The sequence below is a fragment of the Lissotriton helveticus genome, chromosome 11 (genome assembly GCF_964261635.1).
Source record: "Lissotriton helveticus chromosome 11, aLisHel1.1, whole genome shotgun sequence".
Classification (NCBI taxonomy): Eukaryota; Metazoa; Chordata; class Amphibia; order Caudata; family Salamandridae; genus Lissotriton; species Lissotriton helveticus.
The window spans coordinates 792,840,640-792,868,405 of record NC_136072.1 but is presented as its reverse complement, the minus strand read 5'-3'; the positions used below and the strand labels follow the sequence as shown (position 1 = coordinate 792,868,405).

General features: G+C 48.1%; 1 protein-coding gene across 2 annotated transcripts in view; it reads right to left on the bottom strand.

The window, feature by feature from the left end:
- Positions 1 to 5,128: 5,128 nt before the first annotated feature.
- UQCC3 (ubiquinol-cytochrome c reductase complex assembly factor 3) overlaps positions 5,129 to 27,766 on the bottom strand; it is a 119,285-nt gene continuing 96,647 nt past the window's right edge. For both annotated transcript variants that reach the window (XM_078666764.1, XM_078666765.1), the window contains exon 3: positions 5,129 to 6,010. In XM_078666764.1, coding sequence (XP_078522890.1) covers positions 5,882 to 6,010 — 129 coding nt within the window. In that variant the 3' untranslated portion in view covers positions 5,129 to 5,881. The remainder of the gene's footprint in view (positions 6,011 to 27,766) is intronic.

Here is a 27,766-nt window from a genome sequence, read left to right as displayed (position 1 = left end):
GGGAAGCCCTAGTTGACACCGGATGCCTCCAGAGCGTCATGCAACCACAAAGCCTTCCCCAGGATGTACACGAAACCCATTGACATGTGAATATTTTGTGCGTGCACAGCGACCAAAAGCAGTATACCATAGCCAAGGTAGACGTACAACATGATCCTGCCATTGCCTGTAAAGATAGATGTAGGGCTTATCCCTAAGTTGCCCGAACCGTTTATTCTTGGACGAGACTATCCCTACATCGAGGATTTGCTGAAAGAAACCCGGTCAAGCACAGATGAATGTAGGAAAACAGCTCCATTCGCTCTTCTCACAGACCAGGAATGGCCTCTCTCCAAACCAAAGAAGAGTAAGGGTCAGAAGAAGAAGGATAGACGCAACTGGTCACAAGTAGCTGTAACCCATAAAGGGGACGAATGTCTCTGGGAACGCGATCAACGGTTTCGCATTGCACAGAGGGAAGACCCCACACTAAGAGAGGCATGGAATATGGCAGTGGAGAATGAAGACACCCAAAAAGTAGGTCCCCAATTCATAAAAAGAAACAGACTGTTATATAGAAGGGGGGGACAAGGTCAAGCGTTACAATTACTGGTTCCTCAGGCCTTCAGCAAAAAAGTTCTGTTCCTAGCGCATAGCCATCTCCTCGGGAACCACTTCAGGGGGGATAAAACAGAAAGCATGATATTGGCTCAATTTTTTTGGCCGGGGGTATACCACCAAGTAAGGAAGTACTGTCAAGAGTGGCCCACTTGTCAGAAAAATAGCAGATACAAACCTCCATGTGTGCCCTTACAACCCCTTCCTGTTATCGGGGAACCCTTCTCCCGAGTAGGGATGGACTTGATTGGCCCCCTATTTCCCTCTTGCAGTGGAAGCTGGTATGTACTGGCTATTGTCGATTATGTGACACGATTTCCAGAAGCCGTTGCCTTACGCCAACCCACCACTACCCAAATAGCCAAGGCAATGATCTCCTGCTTTTCAAGGGTAGGTTTCCCAAAAGAGATCATCACCGATCAGGGGACCCCTTTCGTCTCCCAGATCATGAAACAAGTATGCCAACAACTTAAAATCAAACAAATCCGTACAGCACCGTATCATCCCCAGACGGATAAGAAATTGCTAAATTATCATAAATGGGAGGACATGCTGCATCTCGCCCTTTTTGCCTTACGTTGCCACCAGCAAAAGAGTACGGGGTACTCGCCATTCGAACTCCTGTATGGGAGACAACCCCGGACCTTGCTGGAAATGGCTAGAGAGGAATCAGAGGAAGAAGAGAGCGGGGCCAAACCTCTCCCAGAGTATGTGTTGAACCTAAAAAGTCATCTAGCCCAAATCAGGAACATAGTTACGGCACATTTAGAAGAAGCCCAGAAAAACCAGAAAAGGCAGTACGATAAGAAGGCAGCTGACAGATCATTAGAAGTGGGTGACATGGTCCTATTGATGATGCCAAGTTCCGATCACAAACTTATAGGACGGTGGCAGGGACCTTTTAAAATAACTGAGAAAATAACCCCGGTCACATATCGGTTAGAGCTCGACCCCCACAACAAACGAAACACCCAGATTTATCATGTCAATTTACTTAAAAAATGGCAAGGCCCCGTACCTACACAACTGAGTACCACAGAAAAGACTAACCCCTTGTTTATTCAGAGCACAGACAGTGACCTACTCCTGCAACTTAGGCATGAACTCTGTTCTACTTTTGTCCCAGGTACAGGAGGTATTTTCAACCATCCCAGGGAAAACTTCCCTAGTGCAGCACGAAATATATACCATCCCAGGAAAGAAGGTACGACTACATCCCTATCGACTTCCTGAATCCCGTAGAGAGACCATAGAGCAGGAGGTGCAACAGATGCTACGTATGGGGATCATCGAGCCCTCACACAGTGAGTGGAACTCGCCTATAGTGATAGTACCTAAGCCTGACGGATTAATCCGTTTCTGCATCGATTTCCGTGAAATCAATAAAATATCTCATTTCGATGCCTACCCATTACCCAGAGTTGATGAGATGGTGGAGAAGCTAGGCAAAGCAAAATACATCAGCACCGTAGACTTGTGTAAAGGCTACTGGCAGGTCCCCCTCCGAGAACAAGACAGGGAGAAAACAGCATTTTCCACGCCTGGGGGCTTGTACCACTTCCTGGTATTACACTTTGGCTTGCATGGGGCCCGCCACTTTTCAGAGGCTCATGAACCAAGTATTGAGACCCTGTAGGGACTTTGCTGCCCCATACATCAATGATATCATCTACAGTGATTCATGAGAGGAACACCTAAATAATTTAACCTGAGTAATCAAAGCCTTAAAAGAGGGGGGTTAACCATTAACACTGCAAAGAGCCATCTAGCTGGGAGATCGGTCAAGTATCTGGGGTACCTACAGGGAGAAGGATACATTAGGCCTCAGGAAGAGAAAGTAGCAGCCACCGCCCAGTTAGCCTTTCCCCGAACAATAAAAGATTTAAGAGCCTTTCTCGGTATACTTGGATACTGTAGAAGGTTCATTCCCTCATTTTCTCAAACAGCAGCCCCCCTCACTGATCTCCTTAGGAAAGAAAGAAAAACAGAAGCAGAACTGAAGAACCCCTCAGACGCAGTACAACAAGCATTCCATGTCCTAAAACAAGCCCTAATAACCAAACCTGTACTCCTCAGACCCGACTATACGAAACCCTTCATACTGCAAACCGATGCTTCAGAGTATGGATTGGGTGCCGTACTGTCACAAGAAGACACTCAGGGCTATGCGAAACCAGTAATGTATATAAGTAGGAAACTCTACCCCAGAGAGAGGAACTATGGGGTAAATGAAAAAGAGGCCTTAGCCATTAAATGGCTTATCGACTCTCTAAGGTACTACATGGAGGGTCGAGAATTTACACTATTCACGGATCATGCACCCCTGGAATGGCTTGCACGGAACAAAGGGCACAATGATCAGATCCTAAGGTGGTTCCTCGCATTACAACCCTTCAGATTCATCACATTGCATAGAAAAGGACAAGCACAAACTAATGCTGACTTTTTATCGAGATATCCCAGGGACCCCTTTCTTGTGAACAAGAAAGTAAGGGAAGGGGGATATCGGAGAGGTCTCGATAGGGATGCCACGAATGAGGAAAACCTGCATCGGAATTCAGAAAGTTCTTGGGCTAGGGACCCACCTGAAAGGCATTGCGTAACTCCTGGTGAGGATCGTCTCTGTTATAGGGAGATGAGGGAGGTCCCGGAGGTGTGGACCAATCCAGAGTGAGCAGATCGGAAGAAAAGGAGGAACCTGACGGAGAACGTGGTGACGTCATCAGGGAGTCCGGAAGAGAGAAGAAACCTCGACTACGGAGGACTCCGCGAGGAGAAGATACCGAAGACGCCAAGGAGTGGAGCGAGGAGTGGTGGATACCCTCCCCCAAGGAGGACGAGAAAGCCGCCGTAACTCCGGAGAGTTACGGCTACGGCGGCGAGTGAACCAGTGCCCAGGGCACCACCGAGTGAACTCGGGAGGCGGGAGGGAACTTGAGGGAGGAGGGAGGCTGGGCTGGAAGAAACAGGCAACCATGGGGCAACATACTTACCGCCCTCTGTGTTTCTTTTTCCTTTGAGCTCCTGGGGCAGACGGTATATCCTACCATACTACAACAGAACACCTCAGCAGGAATACGTCAACACGAGCAGAAGAAGACACGGAGACACCACCACCTCACACATCCTTTCCTCTTGCTACCAAAGCCCTTGTTTTGTGAACCACCTAGCACGAATAAAAAGCACCATTGATAAACCAATTAAGCCTCCTAGCTTCTACTTCCGCCCATCCCTCCCACAATCAGGGGAAAGAGTAGCGACTTTGACAGCAGAGGCCTGTGAAATAGAGGCAAAGCACAAGTCATGTCTGTGAAGGCCAGTATCAAGGTTGAAGCCCATGACCAAGAGTACAATAGAACCTTTAGAGATTAAAGACAAAATGCTGGGGGGTGGGAGCCTGCAAATTGTGAATGGCCAAAAGGTTTAGACTGGAATGTGATTGTGAGATTCAAAAGACAGGACCCACACACAGAGAATCAGCCATTAAGATAACAAAGCAGGGAGAAAGCGCTTGCCCTAGAGCAGAAATGTTGACTACAAGGAAGGTCCGTGACTGTTAAACTATGTTGATTCATTTCTGGTGTTTTATGCCACTCTAAGGTTGTATGAAAATAGTGAGAGATGAGAAAGAAGGAAAAGGGAGGCTGATGCGCGTGCTTGTTTGGTCACGTGATTCACGTGAACTCGAAGAAAACCACACAGAAAAAGCCATAGTTTGACGAGTATTTTGACCACTAGAATTCTCTCCTTTTCCATTCCTGCGGAATGGGAAAAGGCGAGACCTAAAAAAGAGAGAAAAAGGGGAGAAAATAATGTGGAATGAGGAAGAAGCTTTGTGAATGGAGTGGTCTTACCAAAACACAAGACTCACCAACAAAGTGTAGTTATAATCTCATCTGATTGGGAGATATTGAGTTTTATGTGGGGTCTCTTCCAGGGAGTTACACTGAGCCTCTTCCAGGTAAACCGAAGGAAAGTTAATTGAGAAGGAGAAGCAGGATGAAAGGTTGTAGAAGTCGTCAGAGTCAAGCGGTGGACAATGAGAAATAACAGAGAAATCATATTACTCTGTCTGAGAGATACATGGGTAGGCCATAGAAAGCCCTTGGGAGGCACGAGATTGCCTCGTACCCTCTTTATTGCGAGTACAATTAGAGCTCTACTGCATCTGCTTGTTAAATATGCATTTATCTATAGGCCTGTATAAGAAGGCGGTGTGGAGAGTGGGAGCTTGGAGGCTATTCCTTAACCGCCTCTACTTGAGCTTCTGGGAGTATTAGACATTAGGGTTCTCTATGATTAGCAGTAACACGGTGCTAAAGAGAGGAAATGAAATAATTAGAAAAGGCACATGGCAAACATACAAGCACCAAGGCCTACAGAGAAGATTTGGCAGTATGGTTTAACTCTGGTTAGAAGTTCAGGATGTTCATCCTATTATATATTAATAACAGTAATTTTATAGACTTGCGCAAGTTGGTGTCATGCTTCACCTATAAGACACAGTTGATAATTAACAAAAACACCAAGCTTTTGAAGGTGACTATTCGGTTCTTTATTAGTGTTCCATACACATGGTCTAGAGGTGGTGGGAATGAAAATGCACACCAGGAAATCTTACTCCCCTTGCCACTTAAATAACCTTGAAAAAACCTTATCAACGTACACAGGCCATACATTTTCATAAACAGAAAAAAGTAAATGCATAAGTATTATGGGAGGCTATGGCCAGAGTGATACAGCTTCATTTTAATTATGCAGAGATTGCAGCTCCTCACCCAACTGCTGGTAGATCTTTAACAAAAAGAACAACTTGAAAGATCATTTCTTGAAAAGCGGAACTTGGTATGACGGATCCCAGCAGAAATTCATATATTGATTTAATGTTGTTAAAAATGGACTCTAGAGTCAATGAATGTTGGGCATAACCGGGCAACAATACAATGAGGGGGCACAGACTGTATTATGTTCAGAGAAAGAAACACGTAAGCCTGGCCAGCTGTAGTCCCAGCACCCATGCCCTCCAGTAATCTTGAGAGAAGCTAGCATTCCTATATACTGACTAAAAGTGCCAAGTAAGGCAGGCAATGTGTAAATCAAGTGCTTTGATTTAAATGACAATTCTTGGCACAGTCTCTTAAGAAGGGGCACAGGGTATTTATGTTGCAGTCTAATGCCTGGTCTGTTTTGTTCAGATCCTTGGGACTGGAGGGCCTTCCCAACCCCGCTACTTCCATCGTAAGCGGACACAGGTTCCACAGTAAGCAGGGTAATCCATTCCACTTCACTTGCTCCATGGTGATCTCCTGGCCACGTTCTCGTTGGTCTCGGCAGCCTCTTTGATAGCCTGCATCACCAGGATGTTGCGCTCCCGAATTTCTGACATCTGCTTAGGGTTTGCTTCTGGAAAGTTCTTTAGATGAAAAAGGGAAAAGAGTTAGAGATATGTCAGTGTACCATGATGGCAGTGTGGCTTTACATTGATAGATATTCTGTCCCCATGCAATATACAAAGCTAAATAAGGGGTAAGGACCATTCAACAGCATAACAGAGTACTGATTCGGATGGAGGCACTTCCAGGCTAGATAAAACGATCCATTTTTATTTTCATATATACACACCACCTGCAGCTGGTGTACATTTTTCCAAATGCTCCAAATCTTATGTTTAGGAGCTCTTATTGCACAAAATGCAGTGGTACAAAGAGCCATATTTCATGGAGAACCATGAAATATAGAGAATATTTCACTTTTCCTTGTGAAATATGGATGTCATCATCATAACGGCTACCAAATAACTCTGCAGAGTTTTTCCACTGTTGGGGCTATTAGGATTATGTGGCATGGAGGGCAAAAAATAACAGCAAGGTTATCTAAATAATGCAAAAAGTGAAAATTATATGGCACGTCTTTTACTGTGAAATCAGCACATTTTGGCACAAATTAAGTGGTAAATATATAATTATGAAGTAAATACTACAATCCTGGAACTGCATAAAGCAACTGGATTCCCACCATAATCCATTGTTTAATCAACAATTTATTCATGAAAAGTTAACAAAACCCAAACATTCTAATTCCAACCAGAGCACATTAGCTGATTACAAGTATGGAGGCTCTTATGCAGGTCTTTACTTCGGGGATGTGGAATTCCTATAGCCCGAAGCCCAGGACATATTGTTTGGGGTCATGGGCAACAAGTTTTCATGTGTATTTTGTCCTTGTGACAAGTAGGCACAATGCCCTACATCACAAACCCGTTGACTGTCAGTTTACAGTACCACATTATAGATCAGGGAAAGGCATTGCCTTCAGTTAAGGTGACATTTATGTCCATGTATTAAACACTGGTCAAACTTGTATTTATGGTTCATTAATGCAAAACCTTTATTATTAGGGTGCGCAATCTAAGTACATGTTGTAAGCTCAAACTGTAATACTGACAGTGGTTCCAGTATAAAAATATGTTCACACGTTTCAATGTTTAGCAATATGAGGCTATGCATACTGCTCCCAGAATGCTCTCTGATTGGATGCAAATATATGCAGAAGCTTGAAAACTAGACTAATGATTCTTTGCTTTCAAACTAAAATGTTCACAAAAAAATGCAACAGCATTTCGCTAAACTACTGTAACATTTTAGGTACCATTTTTTTGCAGCATCATTTAGTAAAATGTGTTGAAGTATGCTAGTATTTCCCCAAAATATTCATAATGGAAAATCAATGTAACCAGTTTAAATAAGATTATGGGAAACAGAACAATAAACAAGCATTGGTAAAGCAAATAGGTCTGAAATTGTTCGTCAGCCTTTTGGGTTTGTCAATGCGTGACTTGTTTTTATCATGTTTTTTGTAAAACCTTATTGATGTGGGAACTGCCAGGCTAGTAGTTCCTGACACTGAACAAAACAACAGTGTCGATTATGCTCCTTGTGAAAGAACAGAATAATGTCACTCATAGAGAAGCTAGCTGATAGACAGAGACACATTTTAATAAACACAAAAGGTAATGGTTAACACCAGACCTAATCAGGAGCCCAATTATTAAATAAAGTCTCAAAAGTGCACTCATGTCCTTGCATTAAGTGCAGATATAAGACTTTAGAGAATTTACAGGACTTTACATTAGTAGGCCAAAAAATAGTACTCCCGAAAATACTGTGAACTACATTTTAGCATGAGCAAATTTTCAGGTGTAGATTTGCTCATGCGAAAATCTGAGTGTTGGCAAGTTCATTTTCCCTCCAACCACTTTTTTCCCCAACCCTGGAATACGTTTTATGTCTGCCATTGTCAGGAGTACATTTGCAACCTTTCTCATTATGGGAAAAGATTAGAGAAGAGTTGGTGAAAACCATTAAAACATGCAAGTTAGTAGGTTTGCACACACTCAAGGGCATTCCAACCCAGGAACTGTTGCTTACTTTCAGCGCTAGTATGTAGATCTGTGGAAACATAAGGGATTTGCTAGTATTCAAACCCTACTATGGAAGGAGCTCTGGCATAATCAGTGAGGCTATTTCAGAGCTCATATATAATGAGATTGCGGCCATAATTTGTCACTGTATTACATGGCACAAAAAAGACAAGCAGATTTTGTTACAGTAGTAAAGTAGATTTATAAAGCAACATGCCCCATGGACAAGTAGATATTTTATTAAATTCCACACGCCAGTGCTCGGGACGGTCCCCCGCCGTCATGTGTCATGGTGGGCGTGAGCGGAGGACGGCTGGGCCGTCCGAATCCCGCCCACTATTCAATTCCCCTGCACAGCGCGAAAATTCGCGCCGCATGCACGGGGTTAAAGTAAAACTTTATAGGCTATAATGTTGCTCTCCTGGACAGGAAAGGTCATATCCTGAATCGGAAAACCAACAAGTCGGTATAGGTGCCACAGCAATGGTTGTAAGTGTAACCTGCCCCAGGATACAGTGAAAACGGAGGCGGCCATGTGCCCCTGCCCTTCCGTCAATTGTAACAGGGGAGTCGTTTTCTGTAACAACAGTGACAGCACCAAGTCCTGCAGCCGCTGGATCCTGGAATGAGGCAGGAACACCTTGGCCAGAACAGCGTTGAATACTGCCCCAATTAAAGCTCTCCTAGTTGAGGGCTGAAGATTGAATTTCGGAAGGTTTAGGAGGACACTGTGGCTTCCTAGAGTACACAGGGTCACGTCCAGATTTTGCTGCATCACTTAAACAGATGGGGCCTGGAGCAGCCAGTCGTCCAGGGACGGATACACCGAGACACAATGCAGATGAAGGAAAGCGACCAGGGAAGCAACCACCTTGGTGAAGACCAGGGATGAGGACCGCAGACCAAATGGGAGGACACAAAACTGTCAATGATGTCCTCCTCAATGAGAACCGTAAATACTTCTGGAATCCCAACACCATATGAACATAGAGATAGGCATTCTAGAGATCCAACATTGACATCACAAAGCCTGCTTGAATTAACAGAATACACAGTTGTAAGGCCTCCTTCTTGAATGGGATCCTCCACACATACTTGTTCAGAGACTGTGAGGAGAAGCAGTGCCGTGAGAGTAAACATCCCGATGGCGTCATAAGGAGTTGGATTTCTTACCGTCCTGATGAGGGCAAGGACGCCGATACCCCAGCTTGCATCATATCGAAGACTCTTTTCCCCGCTTCAGCTTGCGCAGTAATCAAGACTCTTTTCCCTGCCCCACAGAATGCCTGACTTGAACCGGAAGTTGTTTTGCCGGGAGGCGGACCTCAATGAACAGACCAATCAGGGAGCCTGCACCAAGGTCAGGAGCAGCAGAAAAAGCCGGAAGAAACAACAGTCGGCGCGCCCGCTGGAATAGGATCTTCAACACCGGGAGGAGACACCGACAGCGCCAAGGACGCCACCGACGGAGCCCAGGACGCCACCAAAGGAGCCAAGGACGCCACCACCACTCGAGAGGACAAGGAGGAGACTCTAATTGAGGAACCAGAGGATCCCGGCATTTGGTCCAAAGACTGGTGGAGCCCGGGGGACACGCACGAGCCACCAGACAGCGGTACGTAGTGGATACCTCGTGCTTGGGAGGGGGGGGGGGCAGTAGGGTGGGAGAGGCTGGGAGGCAGAGAGGGAAGCGGGGCACTGTTTTGTTTTCCTCCTAGCACACTTTATACCCCCTCTTCCTACTGACGGCCTAAACGTGACCTAGGTTAAGCTCCCCACACCTGTCAGACATGTGATAGCCGCCTTTTAGAAATAGACTGTCCCCATAAGAAAACCTCTCCCTCACATTGCCTCTAATCCTTGCACACGGTGTGGTGACGGATTAGGTAAACCCCCACAAATCAGAACCAAACAGTGACCGCTGTTCAATTTTCTTTTGAGTGACTTCGGTACCCCGCGGAAGCCCTACCACAGAGAGTATCACGGTTCCTGGGACCACCTGACAACATACGGGAGGAAGACCCCTGGAAGATAGCACTGTGAACAATCTTTTGTTTGTTTATGCCCAGAGACAGTTACTCCCCAACCTACCCTATTCACTAAGGGTTATTAATCAACCTCAATAAAACCCTACAACAAGCAACACATGCGGCCTCCTCGCTTCAGTTTCCGACCTTCCCACTGACATTTGGTGTCAGAAGTGGGATCGGAGGAAATGGAGGCCGTAGTTAAAAAAATGGCGGAAGGCCAAGATCGTCTTGAGAAAATTATGGCCCGATTCTTAGAAACAGCGGAAAGTGATAGAGAAGCATTACACAAAACCCTCACAGGACAAAGCCAAACGCAGGAAACCACCATAGGCAAACTCGCAGACGCATTGGGACAACCCAGGGGTTACACCGCCCCTCCCTCTGTAGTTGTGCAGAAGTTTGTTGCCGAAGAGGATCCTCATTTCTTTTGAGAGACTTGCTTGTGTAGCACTTTGGCCTGAGGATAGGTGGGGACAATACTTAGGACCCTTTCTTTCTGGGGATCTCCAAGCCGCCTACCAGGCCGCCAATCCCCTTGTGACTACCCCGTATCCAAAAATAAAAAAATGTATACTAGAGCATATGGGCATTGACAATTAGACCTACAGGATGAGGCTCCGCCAAATAAAAGAAGGACCACAAGAAAACCCCAGGGCCTTATGTTATCGAATAAAAGACATTGCTGACAGGTGGCTCAAGCCCCTAACTTCAACGAAGGAGGTCATACTTGAAAAAATGTACCTAGAACAATTTCTCAGTTCCTTACATCCACCCATTCAAAGATGGGTACGGCAACATAAAGACTTAAATCTAGAAAAAGCGGTAGAAGTAGCTGCCTCCTACTTTCGAGCACAAGAGCTACAAAAGGGAAAAGAAGATAGTACCTGGAAACAACCCGCTGGTCACTTAGCAAGGAATCCCCGACCCCCTCATTTACCCTGGAAAACCTGAGACTTTAACAGTAGTCCCAATCCTGTATTACCGGTGCCCCGGCCCTCCCCTCCTTTGGGGTCTCAATGCTTCCACTGCGGTAACCCACGTATGCCCCCAAAAAGAAGAACCCATGGAGATCGGGTATGTGAGAGCCCTGTATTGTCAAACAGAAAGAGACCCAGGTCCATTTCAAAGACAGATAGCCATTAACGGAGAACCTAGACAGGCCCTAATTGATAAAGGAAGTCGCCAAACCTTAATGAGACCCCAAGTTATACCAGGCGGGCCTCCACCTACCACGGGTGTTGTTAATATCCAATGCATTCATGGAGATTGCAAGACCTATCCCATGGCTAATGTCAACATTCAACATACATCCACCAAAAGTCCGGTAACCAAGCAAGTAGGACTCCTTCCCCATCTTCCAGAACCAGTGCTCCTAGGCACAGACTATCCCCATTTCATTTTCATAACCTACTTCCTAGCCATGCATCAGACCAGATAGAATGGAGAGAAGAGGCACCATTCTTCCACCATGAGATAGATCCCGGGTGGGAACAAGGAAAAGACAGGAAGAGTAAGCAACAGAGAAGAAGAGAAAAAAGAAACGGGAAACCCGTTGTTTTCACCCAGTCAGATGACCCGCTATGGAGTCACGATCGTAATTTCCACACAGCTCAGAGAGAAGACAGCACCCTACAGGAAGCATGGAGACAAGCAACCGAACAGGTAGATCCACTGCAAGTAGGTCCCCAGTTCTTTACAAAGAAGGGTTTGTTATATAGGAAAGGGGGAAAGTCTATGCCTGTCCAAATGTTAGTACCCCTTCCCTACAGAGATAAAGTTCTTTACTTAGCTCACAGTCATCTACTGGGTGGTCACTTTGGAGGAGACAAGACAGAGAAGGATATTCTGGACAGGTTTTATTGCCCAGTTATATATCAACAGGTCAGGAGATATTGTCGTGAATGTGCAGTATGTCAAAAAAGTAGCCATTATATTCCACCTTTGGTGCCCTTGAACCCTTTGTCTGTTATTGATGTACCCTTCACTAGGGTAGGAATGGACATCATAGGACCTCTTTCACCCTCACATTGTAGTGTAGTTCCTATATTCCCAATAGGCTCTGCGCATTGGAATAACAAACGATAGTTTAGACGTAGGACTTAGGTCGACTAGGTCTCTATTGAAAATGTTAGACTTAATTATGAATGCCAGCTAGCTCAGAGGTCACTAGAAACTTTCTCGAGTAAACAAGAAGGTGTTAACTTTCCTGAATAGACAAGAAGGGATTCGTTTCTGACAACCGCGTAAACATGACAACTTTGCTCCCTCCAGAATAAGGAGTATATCTCCAGAGTCGCGGAAACAATAGATAACTATTTTACTCAGTCAATCGTGCATGCTTAGTTTCACCAGAAGCGCAGAGAAATAGAGAGACGGGCATTTTCAGTAAAAGAGGTTATTTATTGAACAGTCTTCTTTCTCATGCAAGAGAAGTGAGTTGCCACAATTGCAATACTTGTTATAAAGTGAAGTGCGTACAGTAAAAGGAGTATTATGAAATAATACTGTAAAAGCATGGTATGGTTACTAAGCCATACAGTGTTTAAAATAGATAAAATATATACATAGATAAAACCATGACTAAACGTACTAAACTGGTGCTTCTAAGATACGCCTACCCCGGTGTACCTAACCTAAGCCTAGTACGTGGGAAGGAGTAAGTGAGCTGCAGTTTAAGTTAAGATAGTTTCTGCCAAGAATCTGAATCAAGAATTCTCTAAGGGTCTAATCAGCTCCGTACCTGGTTTATAGAATGAAGGAGGTCTTGTATTTCTCTCTCAGGACTCGATCTCCCAGCAACCCGCAAGGGTGACCAGGAAAACACTGGAGCTGGATTTCTCGGCGGGAGAAAAGACAGCGTCTCTCTCAGTGCGTCAATGGGAGGGTCAGCTTCCTTCGGCACTTGCCACAGCAGGGCGTCGGGCAAGTATATAGCTGATCTGCTCCAAACCACCGTGTGTTTTGCTAGGGCAGATGTCACTAAGAGGAGTTCTAGGACAAATCAATACAGAAGCAGGGGGAATTCCCGGGCTGCTGGAGGCTTGGTTTGTTTAAGAACACGTTGTGCTTTCTAGGAGTCTATGGGAGTAGTCTTGCCGTATTTGGACTGCATTGGCTATGACTTAATATGGCTATGATTCTTATGCCTTTATAAGGATATGATTTGTTATAACCACATAAGGGCATAAATCGGGAATATTTAAATAGGGTCCTAGATACGTTTACAACAACGTAGTGGTTGTTGCTACGTGTTAGTATTAGTTGACTACGCTACCAGATTCCCAGAAGCCATCGCACTTAGACAACCCAATACAACACAGATAGCTAAAGCCATGATCAACTTCTTTTCACGTATAGGATTCCCTAAGGAAATAATCACTGATCAGGGTACCCCTTTCACCTCCGAACTGATTAAGCAAGTATGTCAATAGTTAAATATTAAACAGACCCGTACCGCCGCCTATCACCCTCAGATGGACGGATTGGTGGAGCGCTACAATGCGACATTAAAAACCACCCTCAGAAAATTACTCAATTTGGAAGCCCGCAAGTGGGAAGACATGCTCCCGCTCACCCTGTTTGCTATAAGGTGTAGTCATCAAAAGATTCTAGGATATTCTCCATTCGAGTTATTGTATGGTAGACCACCGCATACCCTCTTGGATATGGCCGGAGAAGAGTGGGAAGAGGACGCTGACAACTCTAAACCTTTATTAGAGTATGTAGTCAATCTTAAAACCCACTTGAATCAGGTACATGAAATAGTGAGAACAAACCTGGAACAAGCCCAAAATGCACAAAAGAAACAGTATGATAAGGTCCCTAAGAATAGGTCCCTCCAGGTAGGAGAGCAGGTCCTAATATTACGCCCCACATCCGAACACAAACTATTAAGCCAGTGGCAGGGACCCTTTAAAGTAGTTTATAAGGTAACCCCCGTCACCTATAAAATAGAAATGGATCCCTCTGGTAATACCACTCAAATCTACCATATAAATCTATTGAAAAAGTGGGAAGGCCCTAAGCCGGTACTAGTCGTAGAACCAGCCCCCGCTTTAGTGGACCAAAGCTTAATGCAGATCTGCCTTACAACCTCAGACAAGAGCTAAAAACAACTTTACAACCAGTACAAGACGTGTTTTCCTTAGTCTCAGGTAGAACCAGCTTAGTAGAACATGAAAGCCACACAGTGCCTGGGAAAACGGTGCGCCTGAGGCCATATAGGATCCCCGATGCCAGGAGAGAGGCCATAGAACAAGATGTACTACAAATGCTAAAATTCGACATCATCGAACCCTCTAAAAGTGAGTGGAGTTCCCCTGTAGTACTTGTGCCGAAGCCCAATGGGTCCATTCGCTTTTGTATTGACTTTAGGGAGGTAAATAAAGTGTCACAGTTTGACGCATATCCCCTCCCTAGAGTCGATGAAATGATAGAGAGGCTCGGAAAAGCACAATACATTAACACCCTCGACTTCTGTAAGGGGTATTGGCAGGTGCCCCTAAAACCTCAGGACAGAGAAAAAACAGTCTTTTGTACCCCTACTTGCCTGTACCACTTTAAGGTATTACCCTTCGGATTACACGGATCCCCGGCAACGTTTCAGAGGCTCATGAATACAATGCTACAGAATCACAGCCAATATGCGGCTGCTTACTTAGATGATATTATCATCTATAGTAATTCCTGGGAAGAACACCTTCAACACTTATTATCTGTAGTCCAAACTTTGGGAGATGGTGGCTTGACCATCAATCCAGCCAAAAGCAGACTAGCTGCCGAATCCGTAAAATATCTGGGCTTTCTCCTAGGAGAGGGATGTATCAGACCCCAGGAAGAAAAGGTAGCAGCCATTTCCCAGGTACCCTTTCCCGAAAACCAAGAAAGACCTAAAGGCATTCCTAGGTCTTCTCGGTTATTACAGAAGGTTCATCCCTCATTTCTCACAGATTGCCGGTCCTTTAACATACCTACTTAAAAAAGCCATACCAACAGAGAAGCACTTGAAAAATCCTTCTCCCACAGAGTTGAGGTCCTTCCAACAACTAAAACGTCTCATCACCTCCTGACCCCTTTTAAATCCTAACTATGAGATACCTTTTATTTTACAAACAGACACATCGGATAGTGGTATTGGCGCAGTATTATTCCAAACAGACAAGCAACAACAAGAGAGACCAATTCTTTTTATCAGCCGCAAGTTATATCCTAGAGAAACCCGATATGCGGTGATCGAAAAAGAGGCACTAGCCATTAAATGGGCAGTAGAAGCACTCCGTTATTATCTTGACGGTAGGGACTGCCTCCTTTATACAGATCATGCCCCTCTTGAGTGGCTCTCACAGAACAAGGGGCATAACCCCAGAATCTTACGATGGTTCCTAGCTTTTCAACCTTTTCAATACACCGTTCACCACAGGAAAGGAACGGACCAAGCGAACGCGGATTTCCTTTCTAGATACCCTCAAGATCCTTTACTTGTAAACAAGAAAGATAGGGTAGGGGGATGTGAGGAGCAGCAGTGCCATGAGTGTAAATATCCCAATGTCGTCATAGGGAGTTGGATTCCTTACCGTCCTGATGAGGGCGAGGACGCCGATTCCCCAGCTTGCACCATATCGAAGACTCTTTTCCCCGCCTCAGCTTGCGCAGTAACCAAGACTCATTTCCCCGCCCCACAGTACGCCGGACTTGAACCGGAAGTTGTTTTCTCGGGAGGCAGACCTCAACGAATGGACCAATCAGGGAGCCTGCACCAAGGTCAGGAGCAGCAGAAAAGGCAGGAAGAAACAACAGTCGGCGCGCCCGCTGGAATTGGATCTTCAACGCCGGGAGGAGGCACCAAGGACGCCACCGACGGAGCCAAGGATGCCACCGAAAGAGCCAAGGACGCCACCACCACTCGAGAGGACAAGGAGGAGACTCTAATTGAGGAACCAGAGGATCCCGACATTTGGTCCGAAGGCTGGTGGAGCCCGGGGGACACGCACGAGCCGCCACAACTCAGGAGAGTTGTGGCAGACAGTGGTACGTAGCGGATACCTCGCGCTCAGGGGGGGAGTGGGGTGGGAGAGACTGGGAGGTTGGGAGGCAGGGAGGGAAGCCGGGCACTGTTTTGTTTTCCTCCTAGCACACTTTATACCCCCTCTTCCTACCCACGGCCTACATGTGACCTGGGTTAAGCTCCCCACACCTGTCAGACACGTGATAGCCGCTTTTGAGAAATAGACTGTCCCTATAAGAAAACCCCTTCCTCACATTGCCTCTAACCCTTGCGCACGGTGTGGTGGCGGATTAGGTAAACCCCCACAAACTAGAACCAAACAGTGACCGCTGTTCTCTTTTCTTTTGAGTGACTTCGGTACCCCGCGGAAGCCCTACCACAGAGAGTATCACAGTTCCTGTGACCACCTGACAACATACCGGAGGAAGACCCCTGGAAGATAATGCTGTTAACTATCTTTTGTTTGTTTATGCCCAGAGGCAATTACTCCCCAACCTATCCTATTCACTAAGGGTAATTAATCAAGCTCAATAAAACCCTACAATATTCAACCCATGCGGCCTCCTCACTTCTGTTTCCGACCTTCCCTCCGACAGGGACTTAAGGGTGATTAGTATCTGGAAGCACCCCCCTTAATTCCCGGGACTAGGAACAAGACTGAATAACATCCCTGTCCCCTCTCCGAAGCCAGAACTGGAATAATTGCTTTCTTCTGGAGCAGCACCTGAACCCCATCAAACAATGTCTTACTCCTGAGACAACATCTTCAAAGCAGCATCTGAACTGTCCCTGGTGACAGGGAAAGGGCACAAACTCGATTTGGTAACCTCGTTCTAGAACATTCAGCACCAATGTGTCCGACGTCGCGTGACGCCAATTTACCAGTAAATCATGCAGCCTCCCACCATCTCTGTTATCACGCCAACTGGCTTCCCGGCGGCAGCATAGTCAGGAATGCTGATTATGAGTCTCCGGTCCTGGATGAGGTTTTCTCAGACATTTGCCTTTAAAACCCTTCCCCTGGTCCTTCTGACCCTTGACGGTATACTTCTGCTGATGAGAAGGCTTATGAAAGGATTTCACAGTGGAGAAAAAAGGTTGTTTATGCTGCTGCTGTTTTCTAAAGGAAAAGAAAGGTTTCCGCTCCTTGAAAACCTTATACAACTTTTCCTTTCCAGAAAGCCTTGAACCTATAAATGGCAACCTCAAAGCTATCTGCCTCTGCGCAACATACATATGCCACCCCTTCAGCAACAGGTTGTGCCTGGAAGCACCACAGGGCAATGCTGATGCTCTGACTGAATCAAATGCAATCTTCTAAAGACATTCAGTCTGGTGTTCGATAGATTCCAATATTTCCGAACAATGCCCACCATCCTGCATAGTAGTGAACAAAATCTTGAAGACTGATAACAAAGACTGTGCAACATATGCACCATATATACCAGAACGAATGTCAAGATGAGACCCCGCCTCAGCCTTTTTGCAAAGAGGAATCAATCTTTTTGTCTGCTCCCTCCTTAAGGACATTATCTTCCATCATTGATGGGTGCCCCACCATACTGGCAACAGTATTGTTCACATTGACTATTTCAGGAATCATATCCTCCATATCCCTCAATGGATAAAGCGAGGCATCAGAATACGTTCAGGGTCTTTCTACTCATTTAACAGAATGTCCATCACAAAGGGATGAATGGGCTGGGATTTAGTAGATTGTTTTCTTTTTAAAAAAAAATCTTTTTATTTGCAGAGTAAAGTAAACAACATTTGGTCAACACAGTGCGTGCAATAGAGTCCGTCATAGCACCAGTACAATACATTGACAGTTGCGTATATAATATAGGTTGGATTAGCTTTGGAGAGCAACACATCATTCCATATCTTCCACACCAGGACGGAGGGTCTGTGGAGGCTCACAAATGCCACCTCTGTATTCATTCCAGCGCGACCACACCTCCTCCTACTTTCGGGGGCATCCCCGTACAATATATACAGTTTTCTCCTGCAGCATGCACCAGGCCATGTCTTTTTGCCATTCGGCTAGTTTCGGTGGGGTGGGCGCACCCCAGAGGCGGGCAATGTTCCTCTTCGCCACCATGTGCCCCAGTGTGACCCATATTTTCCCTTTTGCAGGCAAGTCTGTGGGCTCCCAAATGTTCAAGAGGCACCTCTTAGCTTCCAGGCGTATGTCTTTCTCCCACACCTCTTGCATACAGTTCACCACACGTCTCCAGTACCTCCGCACCAACGGGCAGTCCCAAAGTATGTGGAAAAAGGAGCCCGTCTCACTGCAGCCCCGCCTGCAGAGTCCCTCCCCCCCACCTCCCATCGACTGTGGTCTAGTGCAGGAGATGTAGACTCTATGGAGTATTTTAAGTTGTATGAGCCGAAGTCTGGCGGATATCGCCACCTCCTTAGGGGATGCAAGCGCATTCAGCCATTGCTCATCATCGATCTCTAGCCCGTCGGCTACCCACTTCTCTTTCAGGGACACGAGTGGGTCAGGGGGATTATTTATCAGTTTTTTGTACGTGAGGGAAATGGCGTGTTCTGGCATGTGGCCGTCGAGCAGCCTGTCTTCGAGTGGGGAGGCCTGTGGGGGTTTAGTTCCCGGCGGTATGTTAGATTGGAGGGAGTGTCTAATTTGAATGTATCTGAAATATTCAGTGTGTGCCAAGTCGTATGTTTCTTGTAGGTAAGTAAAGGACCTGACCCCCTTAGGGCCCCACAAGTCTTTAATCTGCGAGATGCCAATAAGGTCCCAGCTATGGAACCCCTTAGTGCGTCCCAGATTGCCTAATTTTTCAGATGCCCATAGGGGAGTGGCCATGGTCAGGGTATTGGACCAACCAAGCTTACGCTGCGCCTTATGCCAAATTTGTACCGAGTGTTTTGTCGGTCCCGTTAGTTGATGTTTACCTGCTCTAGAATAGAAGTAGATTGTTTTTTAAATTGTGGCAACAACAAGTTTTTAGAAGTGTTGGCCGATTCCGCATTGGAAAATCCCATGTTTTCACTAACATAGGTCAGAATGTCCCGCAGCAAGTCGTTAGAGATATATTTTTCTGTATGTTCCATGGAACTCAGACGATTCATCAGACAAATTAGAACTGGAAATGTCAGAATACAGCTCCTGCCCACCTCCAGACTGCGAACTAGGTTTTTTCTTTTTGAAGGCAGACAAGATTTCGAAAATCAGCTTTTTAAACCTCTTTTCCTCACCCAAATTCTTATTAGGGGGGAGGTGCTGACGGCATACTCTCCATGGAACTTGATGACAATGTCGGAAAACAATGCCTCCTCTTTCCAGCATGTTTTCCCATAGTGCAGCCAGCAGAGACCGAAACACCACCACAAATACATTAGAATACCAACCACCAACATCCAGGCTCCCAGAGATATAGTCACCAGAAAATGCAATTTAAACCGCATATGACTTGAACAAACACATGACTGACAGGACATTACCTTCAGAAAGGGGGCAATCTCCGACCAGGACATGAGCAATGCAGCCAAGACAGCACCTGCGCGCACCTCACAGCCGTCAGCACTGGACTGCAATGGACATGCTGGCCCTGCTAGTTCATATCAGCACTGCCCGGCCATCCTCCTGATATCCCAGGTAATGGGAACTCCAAAAATGGGGCGTGTACGCCGTGCAGAAATGCCTAAAGAAATGCTCCTTCCCCACCCTCTGCAGCGAACACGGCGCTGCCGGCTGCCAAGACTTCCCAAAGGATGCCAAAGTGCAATACAGACACCGGGAAACCACCGCAGACTAGGAGCTATGGAGCACGCTGGCCCCTGAACTGCAGTGCTAAGGCACGGTCAACCGCATGCGTAGACCACCAAAAGCCTGCTACACACGCCGATCGAGCACCCGCCTCACGGGAACGCCGATTAGCCATAGCCTGCCAGAGCAGCTTGAGGGCACATCAAGAGAACAATCAAGCCAAGCAGGTTGTTCTACCGGTGGCGCGTGTATGGAAGAAAAACATACCTGGAATCTCAGGAGACCAGAAATGCGTTCTGACTCCCGTCGCTACCACCATGGTCATGGCCATTCCCAAAGCCCAGTTGGAGGCAAAAGCCCGGCAGAAACCTCTGCGTCCCCCATATCCCATCAAAGACAGGAAACAAAACAGGAAGTGCTATGGTAAGGTTACTGTATTATAGCCCTTAGCAGGAGGGTGGGTGAGGTTATCAAGGGTTTCCTGTTTGTTTCCTGTCAGTGATTGGATACTACCTCATTTAGTTATGACTGGGTCAAGGATGAGGGACATAGAGGTAATGGGCTCCTGGTCTTAGAAGAAAAAATGGATCAGGGCATGGACACTTTTGCACTAAGCAGATGAGTTGAATGCTAACCTGAAAGAACTTGGTGAAAATTATCATGGTGTGACCTGCCTGAAAAAAATCACCAAGTTAAGCCGCAACTTATGTTAGCCATCAACCCGCCATTCCTGATCGTTGTTCAAATGGTTCCTACACTGATCAACAGTGTAAAGTAGAAAAGTCAGCAGGCAAGAGAAAGTACACATGAAAATTGGGAGTAAAGAGAGCTAAAAAAAGTGGATTTACAAAGACAAGTTGAATTAATCAAAGATATGTAGGTAAAGGAAAGGTGCTGTTAAAAGTGACAGCAACATTATACTTCATGAGGAATAGAACACCTCTTGATGGTTTTCCCAATATTTTTATCAGCCTTGGCAAGAAATACAGCAATTCAAGCTTAATGCTGGCGTATCCTTATTCCAAATGCAGAGGAAAGCTCCCATCCTGCTTCTTGCTATGTCCCTGTCCCTACTCTAAATGCCCCTTTCCTGTCTCCGCTCCTCCTCTTCCTCTGGCCCCCTAGCTCCGCCCACTCCCAACTACTAGAATGCATCACAATATTACATCTCCCCCTTTGTTAACAAAATGAACTTAGCGTCCAACATATTTCTAGTTCCTCGATCAGCCACACGGGTCCGCGAGTCGTTCATTTGAGCCATGTAGACGCATCTCTGTTTCCTTTGTGTGACTTTCTGTCACCTTGACGAGAGCATCCTTTACTACAAGAGTGCTTCTCTGCAATTGCATAACGTTTCGTGTGATCTGCGTATGCTCAGATTCGTGGTGATTTTCAATCAGCTTCTGGGTGATCCACTCACCTTCAGTGTCTGAGGTGATGGCGAAGGGCTCAGTTTGATATCGGCAGTTTGTCTTTCTTTGCGACTCTTGTTCTATTGACGCTCGATCTCTTTTCTGAGGGGATGTGGTTCTGGTTCTCTTCCGTGCACCCGCATGTCCTTTTGCTTCTGTTTGTCTTGTCCGGTTGAGGGCACCACTGCCCTCCTGTTCAGAGTCATGGGTGCCAGACGGTAAGGTACGATCTGAAGAGATCGTCTTGGTATGGTTTGGGGACTCATTTATTGCCTCTGGTTGTCTCATCCACTCCCGCTAGGGACTGGTGAACCCTTGGAACATCTGGGCATATGTATGTTTCTCTTTCATCCAATGATGATCTGTCTCTATTGACACGTCTGGCTTTCCTTGCAGATTGACTGGCTGGTCCTTTTCCATCCGGTGAGTAAGGTCCACTATATCTGTTTTCCTTTTGTAGGCCCTTTGAGTCAGCCTCGCTGACCCCATCAGGGGTGACGGTGTATTATTTACGTCTTGATACACCTGTGACTGACATGACAGGTTGTCTTGTGGAATGATTGAGTGTTCAGAGACATTGGTGTGAGACATGTTGCTCTTTTTTTTTTTTTCAAATATATTTTTATTGCAGGAAAGAAATGTGAGCACATTATTGGCACCTAATAGAGAACACGAGTCATTAAAATATTGAAATCAACGATTCTATACACGGCCATTCAGCCCACAACCCGGGGGTCGGGCGGCGTGTGCCAGTAGGTCATGGGTAACAACTCTCCGTTCCAGCAGTGTTCAGTAGGTGAAGAAATGAAACACGTCTGCTTTTCTAAACAACCCAACAAAAACATCCCTTTTCCCCTCCCCAAACTTCCCATTCCCCTCAGAGGAGCAATTCGTCAGTCGCTTCGGTACTTTATGCTAGTGTATACGGAAGCCGTTAGCGCAACCCTCCTCTTTCCCCCTCCCCTTCCCCTCCCGTCATTGGTAGAGTATCGTGCGGTCTATCAGAGTGTTAGAAGAGACTCAGTTCATCTTCGGAGGGCCAACCCACTAGTGAGCTGTTATCGGGATCTAGGCCGCTCTCCTTCCGTGCTATCAGAGTCAGTGTGTGTATTATGATCACGTAGGGCCTGCACCAGCGTCTCCCATGCCTGCGCCAACTCTAGGGCTCTCTCATCTCGCCGCTTCCTCGCCTGCTGGTATCGCAATGTGCTTTCACTCCCCGCCCACTTGAGAAGTTCATTACGCCACCTATCGCCTGTAGGACCAGCTCGCGCCTTCCAGTGTCTGGTGATTTCTCGTTTTGCCAGAAGCAGCCCTAAGTCTATAAACTTATTAGTAATCTTGGTTTTGGGGGTATGCGGAAACCAATGGAGGATCCCCCCAGCTGCATCTATCTGTAACGATCTGCCTGTCACTTCAGTCAGTGTTTCTCCCACAAACAGCCAGTAGGAAGTCAGCATTGGGCAGGACCACAACTTATGCAGCAGGTCCGCTCCGTCCGTCCTGCATCTAGGGCAGGCCGCCGTTTCTAGGTCGAAGTATTTCTGGAGTTTCTCCGGTGTCAAATAGGCGCGGTGTATAACGTAGAAGTGGACTAACTGGAATCGGGCATTCCGTGTGCCCTTCCAGGGCCGCTGCACCAGCTGGGCCCATGCGGTCTCCGGGATTTCTTTTCCTATGTCCATTTCCCAACTGGCCTTGAGGGTCGTCAAGGGGGTCAGTCTATCCTCCACCATTCTGGAGTATAGACAGGAGACTGCTTTCACTGTCCCCGCCGACATCATGACGTATTGGCACGCCTTCGACACCTGCGGTTCCTCCTGGCCCATCTTCCAATGTGCCTGGAGTGCCCTTATGACCGCCGCGTGGAGCAAAAAATCGCCTCTAGGGACATCATAGCGGTCCAGAAGCGCCCGGAAGGGCAACAACGTCCCGTCTTCGTAGAGGTCACCCACGATCTGTATACCCTTTTCCTCCCATTCACCCAGCCGTGACCAGTCTCCACCGTGGGGTAGTGCAGTGAGCACTCCCAGCGGGATCTCCGGGGCATAAGGTCTTGTATCTCCTATTTTACGGTGTGTTCTGTTCCAACACGAGCGTATGGTGCGTTCCTCCAGAGTGAGGTCCCGCAGATCTAATTTCTGCTGTAATGCAATATACGCCAGGACATGTCGGGGTATGCCAGTACCCCTTGATTCGCCCGGACCCCGAAACTCGCGCGCCAACTCTTGGGTATAGGTCTGTAGCTGTGCAGCCAAATAGTACTTCTCAAAGTCAGGCGCCGCCAGCCCCCCCTCCGTCTTAGGTCTTTGCAAGGTTCTGAGCGCCACCCTGCGGCGCCCCGCGCCCCACAGGAACGTCACTATCATGGACTCCAGGCCCTGAAACGTAGATCTAGGGATCCAGATCGGCAACGTCCTGAAGTAGTATAAAAGACGGGGCAGTGCGACCATCTTCAACAAAGCAATTCTCCCCGCCACTGACAAGGGCAGGGTGGACCAAAAGGACATGCTGCCTTTGAGCGCTCGGATACCCCTGGAGATGTTACCTTCAAGCGTGTCAGCAGGGCAATGGTAAACGTGCACCCCCAAGTACTTAAAACAAGCCGGCTCCCAGCGGATCTCCCTATGAATGTCCGGTACGGGACTGTCGCGTCGGATCGGGAACAGGCAGGTCTTAGCCCAGTTTACCTGGAGCCCGGACACCGCACCAAAGGCCGTGAGCACTGAGTCCGCTCCAGCCAGGGCCGGTCCAACGTCCTCCAGGAAAAGCAACAGGTCATCCGCGTACAGGGATATGTACTGGTGGCCCAGCGGAGATTGCAATCCCCTGTAGTGGGCCCCAGTGCGGATCGAAATTGCCAGCGGTTCCACTGCTAGGGCGAATAGCAATGGAGATAGGGAGCAGCCCTGCCTCGTGCCTCTTTCTACAGGGTAGCGTTGAGATATCAGCGGGCCCGATTTCACCCTAGCCATCGCTGAGGAGTACAACACTTTGGTCCATCCCAGGAAACCCTCCCCCAAACCAAACCGCTCCAGGATCCTGTGTAAATAAACCCATTCTAAACTGTCAAAGGCTTTCTCAAGATCTATCGAGAGAATCGCAGGGTCCGAGGCATAGGCGTGGTCTCCCTCCAACAGGCGAAACAAGCGCCGGATGTTCATCGTGGTGTTTCGTCCGGGGATGAAGCCCGCTTGGTCCATATGTACCAAGGAGCTCATGTGGCCCAGCAGTCGTGCGGCCAATATGCTGCTCAAGATCTTATAATCGACCGTGAGCATTGAGAGCGGCCTGTAAGACGCTGGTTCCACTCCCTCGCGGTCAGGTTTAAGTAAAGGTACCACCAGGGCCTCCCGCATCGTACCCGGTAGCCTCCCTAAAGTCTTCGCTTCCTTATAAACCTGTAGGAGTTTGGGGGCCAGGAGCTCTATGTACACAGCATAGAACTCAACTGGGAGTCCATCGAGGCCCGGAGTTTTATTCCGCGCCATGTTTTTTATGGCACGTCTGATCTCCCCGATCTCCACGTCTCGCCCCAGGTCTTTCGCCCGCTCCGGTTCCAGAGTAGGGATCGGGAGGTCCCTCAGGAAGGCATCCGTCGGGATAACGTCTGGGGCCAACCGACTACTATAGAGCTGTTTATAGTAAGTCCAAAAGCAGTGAAGGATTTCGGGTTGAGTATACACCGCACTGCCTTCCGCAGTCTGCATGGCCACAATCGGCGAGGTGCGTCTAGCCGGATTGGCGAGCCAAGCCAGTAGCGTACTCGATTTATCGCCCTCAGCCAGTGACCTAGTCAGGTATGTTTTATAGTCATAGCTTCGTAGACGCTCAACCTCAACCGCCACAGCTTCTTTAGCCGCTAAAACTTGTTGTTGGAGCTCCGGGTGGCCAGGGCGGGCGACTTCTAGGTCGCGGAGGGCCCTATCAGCTTTCGCTAGGTCCTCCAGGAGTATACGGCGTACTCCAACTTTCTGCGTGATGCAGTAACCCCTAACAACCACCTTAAAGGCGTCCCATTCCGTGGCCCTCTCTGCAGTCGTGTTCTCGTTCAGCTCAAAGTATCCCGCTATCTTGGCTTCTAAGTCACTACGGAACACCTGGTCTTCCAGGAGTTCCGGTCGTAACTTCCAGGTTGGTACACAAGGGACGCCCTGGTGCCAACGGAGATCAATCAGTAGCGGATTGTGGTCTGAGATGGTTCTCGTCAAGTACTCAGACCGTAAGACCGACGAGACCACCTCTCTCGATCCCAGCAGGCCATCCAGCCTCACATGCAACTCGTGCATGCCGGAGAAATGGGAGTAGTCCCGGGCGTGCGGGTGTTGCGCTCGCCAGATATCCACCAGACCCCATTTAGCCTGCCAATCTACTCTGCCTCTGGCCACCCGATGTGTCGGGGAGTCCGGAAGGGGAGGATGGGACCTATCCAGATTGACGTCTGTCACCGAGTTGAAATCGCCCCCCAGAAGGATGGGCCCGACAGGTAGCGGGCCAATGAACCCGACAATTCAGTCAGAAAGGCGAGTTGGTCTGTATTAGGCGCATAAATGCAGCAGATGTTCACTTCTCGACCCCCTAGTCTCCCTGCAATTGCCACAAATCTCCCTCCCGGATCTATTGTGTGACTATGTACCTGTAAGGGCACTCCCGCCTTAATCCATATCAGCGCCCCCCTTGCATAAGCCGAGTATGTGGTGTTATACACTTGACCTCTCCATCTGCGCTGTAGCGCGAGCCCTTCTGATTTGGTGAGATGTGTCTCCTGCAGGAGCGCTATCTGTATCCCCCCTGCGCACTAAATAAGCATGAACCTTATGTCGCCTGGTCATGGTGTGCAGGCCCCTCACATTCCAGGTGATACATTTCAGAGTTGAGATATCAGCCATAATCCCATATTTTGCGTTCCAGTCTCTCTAAGTGCAGTACAGGCTCGGTTAAATACCCAGCCACTCTCTTACCAATGACGAGTTCCCTTTCCAACAACAATGAAGAAACTATCAAACAAGAATCCCACACCCTCCCCCCCAGAACAGGTTCCAAACAGTACCATCTAGACCCCATCCAAACTGCACCCTCCATAAACCTTTCCTCAACTAACCTGACGGTAGCCACCGTAGGTATGCCTTAAGGGCAATATGGGGGGTTGAGCAACAATGTGGGCCGCCCACCGCAAGCCATCACGAGGCCGAGCCCCTTGCAATTATGGGTTACGTATGGGAGCCCCGTAACCCCTCACACAGTCAGAAAGTAAACATTTCCTCATGCGAGGTCCATCCTCCCACTCAAACAGCCTCCCCACAACCCCCGACCCCCGTTCCCACCACCAGAACCGGCTCACCCATCAGTGTCATTGTTCATCTAGTAGACCTTCCGCCGTTTCCGGGGTGACAGCCGGGAGTTTCAGACTATCAACCTCCGAGCCCTCCGTGCCGGAGCGGCCCCCGCTTTCATCAGGATCCGATTGCGTTTTCTCCTGGTCACCTTGAGGGCCAGATATGGAAGAGACCATCTCTATCACTCCACGCCTCTCCGCCGCTGTCTCCACCGTGGAGGGGCGAGCGGTTCTCCCCCTGCGGTGCCTGAACCTCTTAGGTCGCCGCAGCAGACTGTCTCCCATTGTTGCTTGAGAAGAGGCCCCAAAGCCATCCTTGCCGGCTCTGTACAATTCAAGCCAGCTGCATGTTTCGTCCGGGGTGTTGAAGAACTTGGTAGTCTCATCTATGATGATGCGGAGCCGTGCCGGGAAGAGCAAGGAGTATTGGATGCCTTCAGCACGCAGTTCACGTTTCACCGCTAGGAAGGAGGATCGACGTCTCTGCGTCTCGTAGGTGTAATCCGGGAAAATGTTCACACGGCTATTGTCCACCTGGTAGGGTCCCCCCCTCCAGGCCGCCTGTAACAGCAGGTCCCTGTCGCGGAAATGGAGCAACCTCGCCACCACCGGTCGGGGGGGGCCACCCTGCAACGGCGGCCTGGCCGGCACCCTGTGTGCCCGTTCCAACGTATAGAAGGGCGACAGCCCTTCCGGCGCCACCGTCGTTCGCAGCCAATCCTCCAGAAACGCCACCATGTCCTCACCCTCAATTTTCTCCGGAAGGCCCACTATCCGAATGTTATTTCTCCTGTTGCGTCCTTCCGCATCCTCCGCACGTTTCTCTAGGGCTTCGATTCTGGACAGAGCGTCTTTCATCGTGGCGTTCAGTGCTTTCTGCTCCGGTTCCAAGTGGCGCACCAAGCCCTCCACCTCCTTCACCCTGTCTGAGAGCTTACCGTGGTCCGCTCTAAGCAGGCCCAAGCCCGTCGCCACTTGGGCTATATCCTCTCGGAGGGCCGATCTAGTCTCGGTGATTGCCCGCAGGATTTGGTCCAGCTGCTCCTGAAGCTGCGGAGTATTCGGCCCTTCCAGGTGTCGGCCCTCTTCCGGTTCAGGCGGAACTGTATCAGAGGTGGCCTGGGCGCCCCCTTTAGGGCCCTTTGGCTTTCCCATGACGCGTGGGGGGCCACCGGAGGGTCTCCTCGGTAACGGGGGGTAGCGAAGGCCGCACGGCGCCCTCCAAAAGTCCT